The following is a 20,293-nucleotide window of genomic DNA, read 5'->3' as shown; positions in this document are numbered from 1 at the left end:
CTTTGTTTTAATTTTTTGGTTTGCCTTTCCATGTAGGATGCAGTTTTAACTAAATTTCTTTTTTCACCTTTAAGTTTAACCTGATCTAAGGCATTTCTTCACTAAGGCATCAAGTTGCTTGAAATTTTGTTGGATACTTATTGATATTCTAAACCAAATCTATTTCAGACACTGACTTAAATGTGGGAATTTTAATTTTCCAGTGGCACAAATATTCATTACTGAAACAGGCATACTTGGCTGAAAGTCTTTGCTGTATACGCTACTCCAAGATTGAAGCAGCTCTTAATAAACTCCTTGGCAAGTGTCCCAGATACTGTTAGAATTTCTTCCTTTTCAGCATTTTGAAGAGCACTTCGTTAAACCTCCCAGTCGATCCTTCAATAGCACTCATTAGGCCTCGTCTGCCTTATTCATACGATACAGCTGTCGGAGATTCAGAGAGATCTGCACAACAATTAAATATTCCTGGCATGATGAACTAGCCTGAGAACTTGATAGATCAATGATGTGCCGCGATGAAGGAAGACTTAGGGTGTCTGAGTGATGGTGGTTTGTACAGGGACATGACCGTGGTGCTGATGAAGTAATCCATCTAACACCTTGAGGTACAGGTGCAAGTTAAGGTAGCAAAAAATCATCTCAAACAAATTCACTTCCCTTAAAGTTAACGTCCTTCTCACAATCTACAAGTACAGGCCTTAAAAGATTATTTGATTTGAGAGAGCAGCAAGAACATTAGTAATTACTATATCAATTTGAAATGAAAATTGCAAGAAAACTACAAACATCTTTTTCATAGTGTTTACATGATAATCTGTAGCTGCTGAAAGCAATATGATAAGAACATGACTGCTTTCCAGTTAAGATTGTCCGTATACAAGAGCAGGATGTCCTTGTAATTATGCGCACTTAAGACATCTTTAAGTACCATATGTTGCACAGATACATGTACATAATGTAGCTATTAAATACTGAGAAAAAAGGCTGTTATTTTCGGTCGTAAGCTGGCAGCATCATGAGAACTAATCACTCCACTCAGTGTTAATGGAACTACTAAAAGAAGATAACTAGGAAACTAATAGTAATAAAGCAACCCTTCTAGCTTCTGCAACTATACCCACAGCCCAAGACAACAGAAAACATCTCGTGCTTTGCCAATGCACAGCAAGTTTTCTTCTGTTGTGGTAACAGCTGAACCAAACAAACATTCCAAACATCTTGTGTTCACTTCTCACAACGGACAATCAACATGCCCAAATTGATCAGCTTAACACCAAGTTGCAAAAATGTGCCTCAAAATGTGACACGTAGACAAGATCTGTAAACAAACATACCTCGCCGGCGTTTGCGGCCAAAGCGGACTCGGAAAGAGACGCTCCCTCTCATGTCTAGCTGCTTCCTACAATAACCTACCACCAATGACTGATATGCGGGCTGGGACGCGCAAAATCGTGCTTCTGTGCAACATGTTCACGTGTTCCCATGATTCAGATCTGCTGCCGTGATTGGGAGGTCTGATGAAGGTGGAATTCCCCGAGCACCGTTCCTTTGAACCCACTGATCTGAAGTGGGGCAGAGGAGTATTTTGGGAGCTGTCTTAATTCTCGGGGGAGTACGTCGCTATCAATTTTCGGCAAGCAGCGTGAGCTTTGATTCTGGATGCTAAGCACCATCCGTTCATTCTCCAGAGGCTCTGAAGCACTTCCCCGTGGTCTGCTCCATAATCTTGTCAGTGTAGAATGGATGAACGCATTACGCAGGCCGTACAATCATGTGTCATACTCTTCACGCTTCATTAACAACACTCTCAGACACATGTAAGGGTCATGCTTTAATCGTTGCAGCCATGCATGTAGGTTATCATGAAATTTTGATTCATGAATATCTAGAAGAAGATTGAAGTAACTCAAAGTGCACAGAAGGCAATCTGCAATGGGGTCATCAAAGTTTCTACTGGCATTCCATTCTTCCATACTAAGCTTGCCAAAAGTCTTGCAACCCTTTGAATATTTCACAGCCTACTCCGTTGCAGATGGGAGACCTCTTTCTCAATGCAGTTGGGGGCGAGGAGGTCATGACAATGTCAGAGTTATGGGCAAGGTCATCTTCTGAAGGGAACTCTTCACATAGACAGGATTCCTCAGGAATGACTACACCACACTTGGATCATTAACTCTTTCTGCAGGATTAGGGACTTTTATGTACTACAGACATGGCTTGCGTCTGCCTGTACATGTGATCGACTATAATGTTGGGCAGCCAAACTAATTATCATCCATCATGTGTCCCTACAGAGAGAAAACTCTGGTGGAAGTTACATGGGGGATTACACTGTTCTTAGTGATCAGTGTTATTGCAAACTTGATTCTTAGCCATGACACATGAGTACATGGTCAGACTACACTAACTGCCCAAACTTTAAGCCACTGACTCACACAAACAACAGGAGAGGGAGATGAAAGAAGAGTGAAAAGTCAGTACCGTCGTTGTCGATGTGGTTATTTTCCGTCCTGCAGCTCAGTTCAGTCAGCCTCTTGTTGGTGTCAGCCAGCTCTGCACGGAGGGCGTTGACCTCCTGATTGGCTGACTGGATGGACCCATCGATTCTGGATGCAAGCTGCTTGTTGTCGTCAACCATTTTTCTAAACTTCGCCTTAAAAGGAGAGAAGGACAGCTTTCTTCAAAACCCTTCTGAACTTTTCATCAAACTGCTGACAGTCTCTATATATTCTGTGACAAGAAAACCTGTTATACAAGTTATTGAATTTGAGTGACTTATGTAATAATGAACCCTATTTTACAACATTATCTAGCTGTATGCATCATCAAATCATGATGCACTGCCACGCAAAAAAATTGCAAACCTGATTACAGTTTCAAGGACTCGTTGAATATAAGAATCAACTTGGATGAATCTTATCATGGGTGAATGCATTGGAAATGATCTCAAGTTATGGCCTTTATTCAATTTGAGGGGACTGATTACAAATATGTAAATTTTCAATGTAATCTAAGAAAAAAGTCAAGAGGAAACATCTAGACTTGGGGGCTGCTTACCTGTGCATCCACCAGCAGTCTGCGCATGAGCGCCATGGAGGCCTTGAGCGTGTCGCGCTCCTTCGGTGACATGGCGTCCCCCTCCCCATCGCACTCGGAGGACTTAGGGGTGAAGATGAACTGGACAATCTGGTCATTCAGGGTATCAAGTGACTGGATTGCTGTAAGGAAGCAGAGACAAGATACCATAAGTTCTTGAACATGAATCGATGAACATCGGTGATTGATTTCAACATTTGTTACAGAAGTGGTTAAATACTTGTTTTCTTCACTCCTGAAAAAGGAACAACTCCCTTGGCCAACTCAAGTTCAGTCTGTCACAAATATACATGTCACAAAACTGGTACTGTACTTTCAAATGCAACACTATTTCATGGCTATTAGACTTAGTGTCATTCATAAATCCACAAGGACTGTCACATGTAAAAGCTCTTGAGGCAATTTAAACCAGGATGTTTACATCTCTTACCACAGTAATGGCATACAAAAGTCAAGAACGTGCACTTGGTACAAAACCTACAGAACCTTTACATGACTGTAACCACAACAAACACCAATCGTTCACATCGTTACGGAGCTAATCAAGAAAGGCCGTCAGTTCATGTATGTTTATGCATACACAAAGCCCTAGAATGCAATAGCTATGCACAATAAAGCAAAATCCTGAAGTTGGGCAAAGCAACCGACTTAGATTATGAACACTAACCGTTTTCATCACGCACTAAATCCTTCTTTTTTTCACTCATCTTTCTCCAGAAGCGATTTTCAAACTTCATCCACAAGCTGCATAGTTTACAGCCTTTTTTACCCCACAAGCAACAAAGTCACAACATATGGATTCTTGGTGGACCACAAAACCCCCAGACACAGCTCACACAAAGTCAGGCTGCACAGCTCTTGTTGGTTCCCACCAGTTATAACTGGCTGCATACAAGTGTATGTGGTCATAATTGCACTGCCTATTTTCTGGGATGTCAAAGTCCTCCCACCATGCCAGAGTTGCTAGGATATCACATACACATGTTGTAGGAGCGAGGCATTTTAATCCTTTATTTCTTACAGCTGACAGCAAGGTTCTGGTAAATGAAATGTCTTAATTACAACTGATCACACACAGCCATAAAACACTTTCTGACAATAAAATTAACTTTCTATTCCATATCGTATCTATTGCCTTCTAAATCTTTCAATTTTCTTTTTGTAGTCCTTTTGGCCGACATACATGTATTTGAATATAACAAGGTCATAGCACAATTGCTGACAAAAGAATGTGTGAATGCAACTGTTATATTATCCATAATCCATTGTATATAAACATGCACACGATATGGACATGTTGTCCCTTACTGTGTAAAAAATCTGTTTTTAGTGGGATTTTTAATCCAACAAGACCTGTACACCTTTCCATTGCAGACATGTACAAACAGTACAGTAATGAACCACATAGCGGTGATAAATCATGTTGTATTGTAACTACAAGTTCAGCTGTGTTAAACACAAGGCAGCTGGGAATGTTTGGGAGAGTTTGCTGTGCTTTATGTAATCCTAGAGTCTTGTGTGTAGTATGTATAACTTGGTAACATAATAGACGCTCAAGTACAATATTGTTGAAAACTTTGTACCATGACCTTCAGGCAGTGCAACCTTGATTAACCCATAAGGTTTCGAACAATGAAATTTCTTTTCGAAAAACAAAATATAGCAAATGCCAGATTTATGAAATCAAGACTCATACAGACTTTACCTTGTCTCTAATTACATCCATTGATACCAGTAACACACAAAAAGAGCCAAGTAATATTATCATATGGATATGTTCATTTTTTCATGGTTGGAACTGCTAACGTTACAACTGAAGTACTGATCAAGACCTTGCTACATGCATGCTTCAATAACGCAGAACAATATAACAATGAATTTTAATCTAACTGCCAGTGAACAAATCTCAAAATCAGATTTCCGTTCCATATGGTACAGAATAAGCCACTATGATATACTTTAAGACAAAGTAAACATCTACTGACCATTAGCAGTTGATGACTGCACATAAGAACAACAACAAACCTTGATCTTGCTCACAACAAGAATCCATTGTAACGCCCTGTAGTGCACAGACCAGCTCTAGCACCCTCTCTAGTGGCACTTTCACTCCCACAAACACAGGAAACTTCAGGCTGTCACCCCACCCAATGAAATAAAATCCATCAGTATCCCTCCCAGGGCTGCCACAAATGTGAGAGTTGTCCTGAAATGCCAGCCCCTGCCACAACCTTTACTGAGAGAGATTTGGGGATGAGGAAACACATCTGGCCCAGCGATCCCCAGCTACAAACACCATTAAGCAGTATTATGGGATGTGAAGAAACTATCGAGTTTCTGGGCATACAGAGAGCCACTTGTTTAACGTACTTTGGCCCTCTTGCAGCTAATACAGCATTTGCACAGCAGGGGACCTGGTGTCGCCCTTTACAATGTGGACATTTGACTCTACACGAGAGTATAAATAACACATTTTTGCTTTGTTAGTACTTTCTCTTTTTCTGGCAGCTCAAATTGCCATTAGACGTGATTATGCCGTCAAGCACGTCCAAAATGTACTCCATATGATTATGAGCTCAAAATTTATACACCTGTGGAAATCTCAAAACTATGTTGTTTTTATTCATTTGCATTATAAAACCGAACAACTTGTGAACATTAGCAGTCCATTTTATCATTCAATAAATGCAAAATGTTACCAAGATATCACAGAAAGAAATTAACCACTCATCACTGTACATCATCACTTCATATAATCTTAAAGATTCAAAACTTTAAAAAATCTGTTGCATTACAGTTAACGTTATATGAAATGTATAACTAAAGTAGAAATTTCTTCAACATAACCACAACAAATAAGGTGTACAATGTTATGGTAGGGCAGAAACAAACTGCACTAGAGTAACTCCTGAGGAAAGTAGGAGAAAGCAGACCTTGTTCCATCAGACAACACTTCCTTTGTTTAACAAGCAGGAAGGAATCCATGCTTGAGTCTACTCTCCCTGGACCAAGTCAAAACATCAGGGCATGTCCTCATTTCCTACAGGTTTGAAAGACAAGTTGCACACTGTGGCATGCAACACCTGATGTGCATCTTTATCATTCAACTGGAAGTCTACGAACTGACATTTCTTAACATACTGTCTAAAACAAACATTACCCTGAATCCAAAAAAATGCAAGTGTACGATGCACATCTAACAATGTTGAACACAATCAGTTTTCAGTTACTTTTTCTGCCTTGCTCACACAGCTATACTACGAATGTAATTGCTTATTATCTGGTAATAGTATATTCTTCAGAATGATACATAGTTTATAGTATTTTGCTGTATTGACTGACAGCATGACTCTTATATATATGCAACAGCACCAGCGCACATATATAAGCAGCTCCCCCTATCAACTATGCTAGGACCTCCAGTGCCTCGGTTGTTGCAGGATCCCGGATAAAAGATCTTGACTACAGTCACACATTTTCATACAGTACATTTTCTAAATGGTGTACGGTGTACAATGTAAATGATTTTACCCTCACAGATTGCCTAGATGGCCTGCCAATATGAACCCAATATTAGCATTATGCACATTGTTGTTTTACAGTAATACATGAAAGTCTGCATGCAATACCCTAAAAATATGAGGATGGTCATTTGCCTAAAACCTTCGTCCACACTTTGAAACTGCCATTTCAAAATTTCGTGTTACCAAATGAAAATTTCTCAAATGTCTCTTTTTGTGATGGAAGGTATTTTGCCAAATCAAGCTGGCACAAAGATCACCATGGCGATCAATACCACATACCAATTATCCGTATCGAGCAACAACTAAAGGTTACTGCAAATATGTGATAAAAACATGCATAAACAATAACCCTGTAAAGACATGCCTTTACAATAGTGAATGTACAAATCAAATGGATCGATTGTTTAAATTACAGACACAGATATAAACTTCACACTTCAAAGGCATTTCTGTTTAAGGCCATGTCACTGATTAGCCAAGATAATCGATAGCAGGTCCAGAGAGGTGTCTCACTGGGCATGTTTTTACTAACCTGGGTCCAACCTTTTCCATGCTACATATTATTATATACACACAATCAATAGCTTCCACTTAGCAGGGGGGATAACTATACTTTAATAGTTGTTCCTTAATGCCTTTATTGTCCCAATGAGATAAAGATATAGCAGGTCCTTTGTTCCTAGTTTTTGGAAAGAGCTTCATTTCAGCTCCTGAGTTTGAAATAAAACAAAGGAATATCACTAGCAGCTGTTACTAACTGAAGACAAGCTGTCTTTATTATGTTTCGCCAACGAAACATATTGTTTTTGTAAGGTTTCTTCTTCTTCTCCTTCTTCTTCTCCTTCTTCTTCTCCTTCTTCTCCTGTCAAACCTTCAAATCGCTTCTTCTCGGTCGTCCGTCGACCAAATTAGCTGAAATTTGGTATGCAGGTAGAGTACGTGTATACCCCTAGACCCTTTTTAAATTTTTTTGATATAAGTTTTTAAAATGATTTTATGGAGTTTTTTTGGTCATTTTCAGACAAAAGTCGCACATGATGGCCTCCAGTGCCGTGGTGTTGAAACCTGAGGACCTGAAATTTGGTTTAGTTGTGCATTGGATATTTACCCAAAGGACCCCATTATTTTTTTTGGCATACAGTACTTCAAAATGATTTATTTTGCAATTTTTTGATGCAATTTTTGGTTATTTTCTGTCGGGGCCAGCAAGAACTAGGTCATACTGTAACATAAGCCCTCCTACACTTCACATGTCTGGGACTTCAAACCAAGCAGATATCAGGGGGTACCTCTACTAATGGTATTACAGAAAGTTATATGTACCTTATGTTACATGGTACGGATGTTATATTTGAGATGTAGGTACCTATAGGAAAGGTGACTACACCTGACAATTACTTATGCTAATGAGGACCTAATTTGCATAATGTATGCATAAAGTTGTATGTCCCTTACCGTAAATGCTGCGGATGTCATCTTTGAGATGTAGGTACCTTTAGGAAAGGCGAATACACCAGGCCATAAATTATGCTAATGAGGACCCAATTTGCATAATCGATGCATGAAGTTGTATGTCCCTTACCGTACAAGCTGCGGATGTCATCTTTGAGATGTAGGTACCTTTAGCAAAGGCGAACACACCTGGCCATAAATTATGCTAATGAGGACCTCATTTGCATGATTTATGCTTAAACTTGTAATTCCCTTACCGGAAAAGCTGCAGATGTCAGATTTGACATGTACGTACCGTTAGCAAAGGTGATCACACCTGGCCATGAATTATGCTAATGAGGACCTCATTTGCATAAGTCATGCATAAACTTGTATTTCCCTTACCGTGACAGCTGCGGATGTCATCTTTAAGATGTAGGTACCATTAGGAAAGGTGAATGCACCTGGCCAAAAATTATGCTAATGAGGACCTCATTTGCATGATTTATGCTGAAACTTGTATTTCCCTTACCGTACAAGCTGCAGATGTCATATTTGGGATGTAGGTAGCTTTAGGAAAGGTGCACACGCCTGGCCATGACATATGCTAATGGGGACCTCACTTGCATAATTTATGCATGATGTTGTATTCCCCTTACTGTAAAAGCTGTGTATGTCATCTTGTACATGTAGCTACATGTAGGAAAGGTGAAAGCACCTGGACATAACTTATGCTCATGAGGACCTCATTTGCATAAATTATGCAGAAACTTGGATTTGCCCAGGACTTATTTTGGGACAGCCCACTTCTTGCATGAGGAGTATGGGCGAAACATCCTGAATTTGCTCTTAAAGCAAATGACGGCCAGTCTAGTGTGTTTCTGCTTTTGTGGCGTAGATTGTACAAACTTGGTATGGCACAGTCAGCTAGAATCCCATGCAACAGGTTGTGTGGCAGCCTTTGTGTCCACACTTGGAGAGAAAGGCTGTTTATCCTTCCCTACAACAAACAATGTTGCACATCTGTGTATGCTTGTAGTCCTTCACGAGTGTTTGCTGAGAGCAAAGTAATACACATCTGTGCCACTGCAGACCCCTAGTCATCAACATTTCTCCCTGAAATACTTAGGATTCTAAATCTCAAATCTAATACATCTTACATGTATTCTACAACAGAAGAAAATATGAAGCAAACTAACTGTCTCTGTAGCTGAACAAAAATGTATTCATAAACTAAGTTTCAAGGAAGCATTTCTAAAGTAGGAAGTTCAGTAGGGAAGTGTTTGCCCCTACACAGAAGTATTCTTCTGTAGTTTTGTAAACTACACAAGAATACTTCTGAATACTTCATATACAGAAGTCTTCTGTAGTTTACAAAACTACAAGAGAATGCTTCTGTATAAGGCCAAACAGTTTACTGTCTCCAACTTCAAACACTATTTGCATAAAGCAAGAGCACAAAAGCAAATCACAAGTCATAACACAAGTGGCAATGTCTTGGTGGGAAACTAGAACATGTCTGCAAATCTATGTCTTTCTGCTGCACCTGCACAAACCTCTCATTGCCTTCTTGGATTAGCTTTGAGCATTATCGCAATGGAAAGGCAGGTAGTGAATAGGGGAAAGATCAAAAGACTCCTTGATTTTCAATTATGTAAACCTGGCTGCTTTAGCAAACTTTCCCCTTTGATCTCAGCTAAGCATCTAAGTCACCTCAGTTGCTCATCGCTTGCAAATGATTTGAAACTCACATCGTATAACTTTTGATCAATAAACTCTTTAATTTGGCAATTTGGTAACATCCTCTTTGGTTCCAATTACAAGAACATAATGAACTGTACATTCTACATGTAGACACCTGCATGTAACATGGTGGAATTTGTTGAATACACCTACCAATGGAAAAAAACCCATTGAACTCTTCAGGTAGTCAACAAGTGAAGGGCTCTGCAACATTAGACCATCTGTATAAACAAACATTTCTTGATCTTCCAAGTAAGTTTATGTTGACAATCCACCGCACACCAGATGAACAGACAATTTGACTTGCCGATGGGATTAAAGTCCTTGCCAAAGATAACACACCTGGCTTGGGCATACAGACAGGTAACTCTTGACTAAGCAAAAAGACACAGGACAGGTAAATCTCAAACAACTTAACCAGGCATAGGACTACATTCAGAGATGATGACTCATCTGAAGACTTAAAGTAGGTAGCACACTTGGGGGCAAAGTCTCAAATTGGCATCTTCTGGGCATTCCTATTTGTAAGATTCAAAACAGAAGAGGATTTGTATTATCACAACTCAATTAGAGTCAATAGACACAAATTTCAGATCAAAAGTGTCACAGAAGAATGGTCAGGAAACCTACTCAAAAGACTCTGAGTTGTTGTGTAGGCATACATGTATGGTATCAAATCATGCTATGAGCTAGCCTGCCCTGTCTTGAGGAATGGCTATTGTAGGACCATTTTTACTTGGCTAGAAATCAGAAAGTTGGTTACATGCACACCTTATCAGCCAGACAGGGCAGGGTCCACCCCTCTGGGCAGCCTGTCATCTTTTTGGCTGGGCCTGGCTGGAGTCCAAATGTGGTGGGTGGGAATCTCAGGAGGGGGTGATAACTCCTACACCACAAGAATGTCAACAAACCATCATCCCTGGACAAGCCTGATAATCTCCAGTCACAACACTGCGTAAATCAATTAGTGCAACACTACCCCAAACCACACAAGTGGGAAGCCACATATTTCTTTGACCTTTCTTTTTCAAACTAATTTTTAGGTTTACTAATGTCTCCAGGAGTAAGCAAATTGCATATGCTTTCTATATATTGAAATATCACCTAGTATGTAGAGTAATGTAATGTCTGTTCGGTTAGTTTGGTATCCATTTTAATCTGTCCATTACTCCTATCTATCACCACTGACTGACTCACAAACAAACAGAACACTTGGTGGGCGTCTATCTTCATCAGTGATTGTTTATATATGGCAAAAGTAGATCAGGACAAACCTTTTTAACAGATTAAACTTATTAAAGCTGCAAGATTGCCATGTATGTGCCTCTGCACTAGATCACAAGTATACTAAAAATGATAAAACAGATTAAGATTGCCAACATCCCATAATCTATAAGTGCTACATAAAATCCCATTTCTTAAAACCATGCATGTACAAAGTATATACATGTACAATGCAGGTGACAGTTTGACTCATAATTACACTGATATATGGCCTCCGTCGGTCAGTATTGACCATGGTAAAATCCTAATTCACAACAGCCCTACAGCATCGACTATGATATTCAGATAATACCGGTAGTACAAATCAGAATAATTTGCAATGCAAACCCAATCAAGAAATTCACTGATTTTCATGCCCCTGTCCCACTCCTTTACAGAAAGCTGGGCACAGCTTATCCCAGAGACATACACATACATAACTGTTAACCATGTTTTGTATATATCCAGTATCAGGTACAGATACAATGTATTCAGCATTGCATGTAAAGAGTCTCAAAGAATATCTGTACAAAATAGAAGACGTTTCTCAGCCAATAATTCAACTATTCCTTACTTATACATAGTTTCATAATTAGAGCTACATGTATGATGACGATTTCTTTCATGGACAACAACAAGCACCTTGGTTATAAGGTGAAAGTATCAGATTTTATTTCAATGCCTGATTGAGCATTCACTTCAGCAACAACAGAGCAGGACCTTGCTAGGGGGCATTTCTCACTCAAGTACTGTACTGTCAACAGACTATCAGCAGGCAACAAACACTGCAACACAGGGGCGCTCTGGAGCATACAGCAATTTGTCAAGTGTGACCGCTTCCCTCAAGTTTAGCATACAATCAAAAACCTTGCAACTAGAGTGTAAAAAGCTTTCTGCTGGACCGTTCTTTGCAGTGATGCCCTGATGCATAAACATCCCTCATAAGTGGAAATACCATGATCACATGCATCAACCGGCAAATCAAACACACAACATACTATCTCTACGCAATGCAGTTTTCAAATGCCTGGGGCAGCCAATAATGCACATGAACATGCTGACATCATTTTGACCTTTGGCGTCACAACCTCTTTTAATGCTTACAAATCATATTGACTGGAACTGGTAATAATTCATAACTCTATGTCGGTCCCCCGAAAGTGCGAAATGGAACGAAATGGAACGAAATGGAACGAAATTGAACGAAATGGAACGAAATGGAACGAAATGGAACGAAATGGAACGAAATGGAACGAAATGGAACGAACTAAAACATATGTAACATTATGAAATGAAATACCAGTAGATATCGAAATATAAGGAACGTTGTAACATTCACAGTAGACGGGAACAGGAAGCAAATACATAATATAACGTGTTTTATTTCTTGAATCTGTTTGATAATAGTAAATACAACGTTTTTGCCGCGTTTGTGTGGCTAGATTCTTCCCTGAAAATGGGAGCGCCGCGTGCAAAGAGCTCGGCCGCTCTTCCTTGATTTTACCAACTACCTGCAAATGAACTGCTGCAAATAACAGGGAAAACAAGCAAACGGAATTGAGTATCGAAGTAAAGGCTAGATTATACAGAAGTTGGTGGTAACATTGCATCTCATAATTATAATTCACCAAGAGGGCATGAGGCAAGCGTAACTTCATTATTTATACAGCGTGTTTGCGTGTTGTGAACTGTGAAGCCATGCCCTGCTCGTTCACACCCTCCCTTTGTTTTGTCGTGAACAAGGAAGCAGGAATGTATCCAGCGGTAGTTCTCAGGCCACGCCCGTGATTGAATGGAGTGTGAATTATCACATTGGTGACACAGCGCAGAGCTGCATTTGCATATCATTAACGTAGGGGTCCATTCTCCGACAGCCGATCAGCCGAACAATTGGTTGTATAAAAATCGTTGTTGCGGAGATATGCATATGCTACGTACTAGTTATGGACTAAAACCGTATATAAATAAAACTTGGAAGTCGGAGTTTGATTCAACCTGTCGGTAGCACGCCCACGTGCACAGTTCTGATGCGCTGGCAACATTGGCGGTTCATTTGCATGCGGGGCTCCATTTGCAACACACAAACACGCTGTATAGATAATAAAATTACGTTTGCCTCATGCCCTCTTGGTGAATTATGAGATGCAATGTTACCACGAACCTCTGTATAATCTAGTCCTTACTTCGATACTCAGTTCCGTTTGCTTGTTTTCCCTGCTATTTTCAGCAGTTCATTTGCAGATAGTTGATAAACACAAAGGAAGAGCGGTGGATCTCTTTGCACGCGGCGCTCCCATTTTCAGGGAAGAATCAAGCCACACCAACTTGGCAAAAACGTTGTATTTACTATTATCAAACAGATTCAAGAAATAAAACACGTTATATTATGTATTTGCTTCCTGTTCCCGTCTACTGTGAATGTTACAACGTTCTTTATATTTCGATATCTACTGGTATTTCATTTCATAATGTTACATAAGTTTTAGTTCTTTCCATTTCTTTCCATTTCTTTCCATTTCGTTCCATTTCGTTCCATTTCGTTCCATTTCGTTCCATTTCGTTCCATTTCGTTCCATTTCGTTCCATTTCGTTCCATTTCGTTCCATTTCGTTCCATTTCGTTCCATTTCGCACTTTCGGGGGACCTCTCTATGTTATGGATTTGAACTTGGCCAGTGCCCAAAGTCTTACAGAAAGCAGGCTATGAAACAGATATAGTCTGTTCTTGTACTTTCTTTTTACTCTATCTCAACACAAGCTGACCACAGAACTATCAAATTGAATAAATCTAGTAATATCCACACAAACTGTATGAAGTATGCAAAATGTCACAGCTTCTATATATATACCTACTTAAGGACCTTAGACCCATGTGTATATATCTCCCCTTTGTCTATCCATCTAAATGCAAGCTATTAATGGTTTGCCTCGGGAATGTAAGGAATGTATAAATGTCTACCACTTGTGTACATTTCTTGTTTGAACTCAAACAGAAGACAGACTGATTGGCAAAGTCTTTGTCCTGAGAAAGTGGTATTTTCACACGGGGTATCTCGGCTGTAGATTATGATAAGATTACTGCTGAATATTTGTTTTCATATCAACATTCCTTTGACACCAATTTTGCAATAATTTCAAATTTCAAGTTTGCTCTGTTAACCATGACTCTATCTTCAGAAAGGAGGGCTACTGACTGCTGACATTTTTAATTGCAATATTTTCAAGAAGGAAATTCAATACACAGAGGTAGAATAGGATTCCATCATATGACATATCTTTTCCTAATTTGATATACAGCACACAAATCAATGAGTTTATTCCAGGTGAACCCAGGGCCACGAGGACCTTAGCCAGGTAGGCCATCATCTGCCAAAAAGGTGCCTGTTAGCCTTGCTTTTTAAAGCAACCAATTTGAAAGTAGAATTTTCTGTTCAGCAAAATGTCAAGATAAAGCTATATCTTCAGGCACATGTAGAACTAAGTAATATTTTGTAACGTTATTCAGCTAACTCCTAAAATATGGCCCTATGACTATGAGCACGGAAAATTTCTTATTCATATAGATTTATATGGATCCTAAAATAGCTTACTAATATGCTGTAATTTGCAGAGAGCCCAAATGAGTCAAATTAATGTGACATGACATATCTCAATCATGAATAGTAAAATTTCATCCTTCAGGACACAATGCAGCTTCACGCAATAACGTCTCTTTAATTATTTACAGTATGGAAAAAAAATCAATTGTTGCTGAGCTATAATGAATCTCTCTCAAAAGAATGTACAGGAACACTGATTAGAATTCTTTTTATGTTTTAAAGGTTAAAGCAGCAGCCTGTAAAGTTACCTGTTATACCTTCTGCCATTGTCATACTCTTTGAAATATGATGGACATGGTAATTCTATGGTACAATACTTAAAATTACCATTTCGCTTCACAGTTTGTCATCTCAAATGTTACATTTCTAGATATAATGTTGACATCATGACCTCAACTTTTCAGTAACTTACAATATTACAAAGACTTAATAGACATACCTGCATTCTCGTGGCCGGAGGTTTCCATAGCAATAGCAATCACAATTACCTGAAGAACATCAAATAAGCACAAGACAAAAGCAACTTCTTCCAAGAGAGTTTAGCCAGCGATCTGTCATACCCAGCCCTAAACCAAACACTGAGGGCCAGGGAAACTAGCACAGGAAACGCAGGAAGCCACCACTTCCAGGAGAAAGTCTTACCAGAAATAGATCGAAATTCCAGGGCAAGGGTGACTCCATTCTAATTATTGTTGATGTCTTGTGCTGAATGGCTTGAGTTCCTCCCTCCCCTCTGGCCCCTTGTGTAGGCTACAGTGCTCTCACACTGCCCACACACAGCTGAGAATTGATGGATAAAATGTCTGTGGACCATGTCTGGCTCAGATGGTTTTAGTAACTCAGGCATTACAGCATGTCTAGCAGGAAACTGAGAATTTCCCTTTTCACTTGATGGACAAACAGTACTGGTGATATGTCTTGTTCTGGTATGTCCGGTGTCCCCTCACTGAATTCACTGCGTTCATGCAAGGATCTCTTTAAACCTCCTTGGTTCATGTCTTGCAGGCTTAAAACTGATGTGAAAAATTACACTTTCAAACTTACAGCTTCTCATTACAAATTTGTCATGTTTATTGCTTGTACATGTACCATTTGGATTGAATTGGATTTCAATAGTTTGGGTTAACTTACAATTTTTTCAATCAAAGACTGTTGTTGCCTGACCTTCTTGTTTCTTAGTTTCTTTACATGGGAAAGACCTGGAGAAAGTGACTTAATCATCTTGAGTGGGTGAATGACCTCCAGGTGACATGTCCTATAAGGTCGGACAGTCACAGAGTCAAAGACAGACACAGCTAGAATTTTACCACAGGTATATTTAGGCTGAAATTTATTCATAGATATCTTTGAGTAGGGCTGTTCAGAGGAAAATAACTATGCAAGGTAAAAGCTTTGAAAAAAAAACAACCTTGCTACATGTAGATATGTGTTCTGTCATGAGGATATTTCAAACAACACAGACTCATTTCTATAGATAAAAATGTTGCAAACACTGTCAGCTTCTCTTTGCGCCATGACTGCCTCTCGAGGCAACTATGTCTGGTTTGGGCCTAAGGTCACCCAGAAAGAGGAAGTAGAAGGTCAGCATATTGATTTTCAGGAGTGAACAATGACTGGATTTGGAGCAGAGGGACAAATTGTACAAATGTGGAGGACGAATTCAAATCTTTTCATCCATTTTTGAATAATTAGAGCCCTTATTGAATCATAGATTACTTTCAGGGTCCAGTGATTTCAGGAAATGCAAAACGATCTATACAATCAGTTTCAATTCTTTTGTCCTGTCTCCAGAAATACCATGTTATGTTGTAATCATGTCTCTGGGAGTGGGTGGTGTATAGGTCACATAACTACAGACAAGGTTCACCCACCTACACACAACTTCCCACACAACAGCTGGGACAAATGTTCCACACTATAACCACAGCCTTGTAAGCTACACAAAGGGCAAGGCTAATACAAGGATAATTGTAGCACAAACTGTAAACTTCAGGATTTCCAGATCAGGTTCCTATCTACACCTCTTACGATTCCATTTGTAATATCTTATCACACATCTACTGGTCACAGTTCAAAACTCTACTGGACATTTTCTTTGGTGCAGCATTGATGTAGCGTACAGTGTCATCTCATTCAGATGCCGACCATGCACAATCGTTCTACGCATCTGAACATCAATTACATAAATGCGTTGATAATTCAGGCTCTCCTTGCAATTGGATCTGAACCCAGAATGCTCCCCATAGCTGGAACAGTTCTGGGACAGCTTGGTAGACAGGCTAGATTCTTGGAGAGGATTCAGCATGCCAGTCATGTCAGGCTGGGTCAGCCACAAAACCAACTCAGGGCGTGAACTATGTTTGTTGCAACCAAAGAGGTTCTATTCAACCTCCTTGTTGCAACCTAGTATTATCTCTGGCAAGGGGCTCCACCCCTCACAACGGTTGTGAGTGTTTATAGTGAAGATGAAAATTTTAGAATTTTGACAAGACACAGCCAGCTATAGTAATCTTGTAGAAGAATCTTCAGTTTGCATGCATCAAAAGAATGACATCCTTCTAAGAATACTTCCGTTTTTGGTGCAAGATATTGCAAATATCCAAACTCAGAAAAATATTCCTGTCATTGACTATGATTGAGAAGCCCCTCTGTGCTTTCTACTGACACCAGATCCTACCTTACCCTTTCCACCTGGGAACTAAGCTTCCGGAATCCTGCCTGAGAAAAGAGCTGTCTTGGCAAGTTACCAGTAAGATTTGGCTTATAAACTTTACATGTTTTGAAAGGAACACAGGCTACTAAGCTATGATTCTCCTGGTGTCTAGCCAAAAATTTGCTGGAGGCACTACAAATTACTCAAAAGCCAACAGATAACAGCTCAGGTGATGACAACTGAGAATTTTGCCCTTTCCCAAGAAATACCTGCCAAAGGGACATAATGCTTAAAACAATAATACCAGGAATAATTGCCAACACACAAAAATGCAGGGATCACTTGCAAGCTCAATCCTGGAGTCGTGACAGTACTGTGTGATGACAACACACCTGTCTCCTCTCATTTTATCCTCTCATTTTATCCATACGACCTTTCTGAGCCCTTCAGGCCACTTGTTGACAGCTGTACAAGACCTCTCCATGACTGTGTGGTGAGTGAGCTGTAATCCTGCTGAGATGCAGCTGTCCAACTGTCAGGACCTACAGTCTGTACCAGCCCAACAGGTTCACTATGGGTTTATCTAGGGCACACTTCTAGTAGGTTAGTTTATCACTCCTATGATATAAACAGGTCCACATTGGATAATATAAAATCATAATACGCCAAAAAACAGTAACTCAAGCAACTGGGTATGATTTTGAAACAGTCAGACATTTTAGACAGCATCTGCGTAAGATAACGGTACATAAGTATTGGAATAATAATAAAGCACAACAACATCAGAAAAATCAATAATATTGATGATGGTGATGTTTTGATATTTTCCTAAGGTCCACATGAAACTTAAGTGTGTGTGTGTGTGTGTGTGTGTGTGTGTGTGTGTGTGTGTGTTGCTTTGTCATAAATGTAGTTTTCATACATGTCTGTAGATCAGACATTGCACATAAAAACACTCCTAATTCGACAAATTGTTTCTGTTGAAACTTTCTGCTCCAACTCAGATGTTTAGTATCCAATGTAGAACATATTACAATAGGCACACATTGTAAAGTGTCCCTAACATACACACAGCCACAGCATTTCCATCTGGAATAAGTCCAATAAAAGCAAGTGTTGACTAAAGTCTCCATGTGTGGGTTCCAGACAATTTGGTCTCTTGAAAGAGAGCAAGCCAAGGTCTGTATCAAAATGCACCATGGGAGAGTTCTCTTCAAACAGTATGCCACCAAACAAACATCCTGCTTTCCCCATGTCATATCTATAGCATTACAAAACATCACAGGCCATAAATTACAACACTGATACTGTGGTTGTAACACACCAGTGCTGATGACGCGCTAGACTCCATGTAATGTCATAGTCGGACATATTCAATATAAGATTCACAGCCTGGAAGTAGAAATTAATCCCAGAATAGAACAGTTATACAAAAACAATGAGGACAACATGAGCTGGAGGAATGTGGCATCAAATCATGCTGACTTTCCTCCCAAAGCGAGCAGGAACTCACAACAAAGCCAGAAGCGATATCCTTACACCGACGACATTGTACACGTGTGGCTTGCTTGTTTATGAAGAAAGGCGACGCCACCGACAGAAGCAAATACTAACAATATGTCCGACAAGTAAATAAAAGAAATCCGACCAAGAAACTTGTATAGGCCGGGCGTTTTATTACGTCTGTGATACCTGTAAACAGACATAGACAGAGGCACTTGAATGGGAAAATGCACACCTGGTTTTGAGACTAAAGGCAGAAAATGCTACAGTAATCGTGATTGTTTTCCCCATTATGTAACAATGGCCAGACTTCCACCTTTTATGAAGGCCTCCCCACGTGTCAGTCCTCCGCAGAAAACATGATATTCTGCCTTTTGTGCACCCATGGTGCCCCACCTAGAGCATTCAGCATTGTACACATCCTGTTGGAAAAGGTGAAGGAACTGAAAAGAAATTTCAATCACAAAGATACAAAATTCCTGCCATATAAATACTTGAACTATGTTATCTATGAACCTATGTATTTTTTTTTACCTGTTAGGTAGAAATCTATGCATCTGTCAGCACATATTACTACAGATAATCAATCCTTTTTGCTTGCTACTTTACATAATTGCAAGCATTTAAAAGTACATATATATCCACCAATACTTTGTTATGTACTATTATGACAGAACCAAAATCTATGAGCACGATCTCAACCAAGATGTAAGAGGTACAAATCACCATTATTTGACTGCAAGATCATACTATCCACCGAAGAGTTGTCAAAATTCTGCAAGACAGACATTCATTAGGTTCATGACAGACATTTCCGGTGATGTTTTATAATTATGACCATCATTTGCGCTGGGACAATGCATGGCCTATAATCTGCATCAAAGGAACCACTTCTTTTTCTTCCAACAATAACAGGTCTGCACCTGGGACTGACAGGTCCAGATGATAGCTTCAGGGCAGGAAAAGTGACGTAATGAGATAAATGATTGCCTTTTGTTATGCCTGAAACCTTGTTTCACAGAAACAAACAAACGTTAGAAAACAACCCAAATCCTGCGATGCAAGTTCTGATGAAAATCTGCCTCCCTACATCATAGAGAAAAGAAGGTATGCTGGCATCCCAAGAATTGTGTATTACACTGGTAAATAAATCAGTGATGATTCTAATAATAAAGACCATGTTGCAGAGAGTTTAACATTTGAATGATAACAATTCAACCTACAACATTGCCTATCAGTGTGACCATTGGCACATAAACTGGCATCATGCCAAAATATTTTCAAGCATACTTTCCAGATGTGTACTGAATCTACCAAGTGGGACAAAAACTCTTATCAAAATGTAAGAAAATACCTTGTCCCAGCTGGTCCCCCTACCCTAGTTGTTGGGAAAATATTCCTCAGAGTATAGTTACTGTCAAGCTCGATAAAACCTCCTTGAAATAGTGGAAGAGTACAAATGACTCCAATCAACAACCA

At 39.6% G+C, this 20,293-nt stretch overlaps 1 protein-coding gene across 17 annotated transcripts in view; it reads right to left on the bottom strand.

Moving 5' to 3' along the window:
• Window positions 1-20,293, bottom strand: part of LOC136443487 (kazrin-like) — a 63,620-nt gene that overhangs the window by 18,934 nt on the left and 24,393 nt on the right. For 15 of the 17 annotated variants that reach the window (XM_066440732.1, XM_066440740.1, XM_066440738.1 and 12 more), the window contains 2 exons: window positions 3,061-3,221; window positions 2,485-2,656 (listed from right to left, as the gene is read on the bottom strand). In XM_066440732.1, the coding sequence (XP_066296829.1) occupies window positions 2,485-2,656; window positions 3,061-3,221 (333 nt within the window). Of the gene's footprint in view, window positions 1-2,484; window positions 2,657-3,060; window positions 3,222-3,766; window positions 3,884-5,124; window positions 5,473-20,293 lie in introns of those variants that run through there. The other 2 variants (XM_066440747.1, XM_066440746.1) reach the window with 2 other exon arrangements.

This window comes from Branchiostoma lanceolatum, chromosome 10 (assembly GCF_035083965.1).
Source record: "Branchiostoma lanceolatum isolate klBraLanc5 chromosome 10, klBraLanc5.hap2, whole genome shotgun sequence".
In the NCBI taxonomy this organism is placed as follows: domain Eukaryota; kingdom Metazoa; phylum Chordata; class Leptocardii; order Amphioxiformes; family Branchiostomatidae; genus Branchiostoma; species Branchiostoma lanceolatum.
The sequence above is the reverse complement of the archived record's forward strand: the minus strand, read 5'-3'. Positions and strand labels throughout refer to the sequence as shown.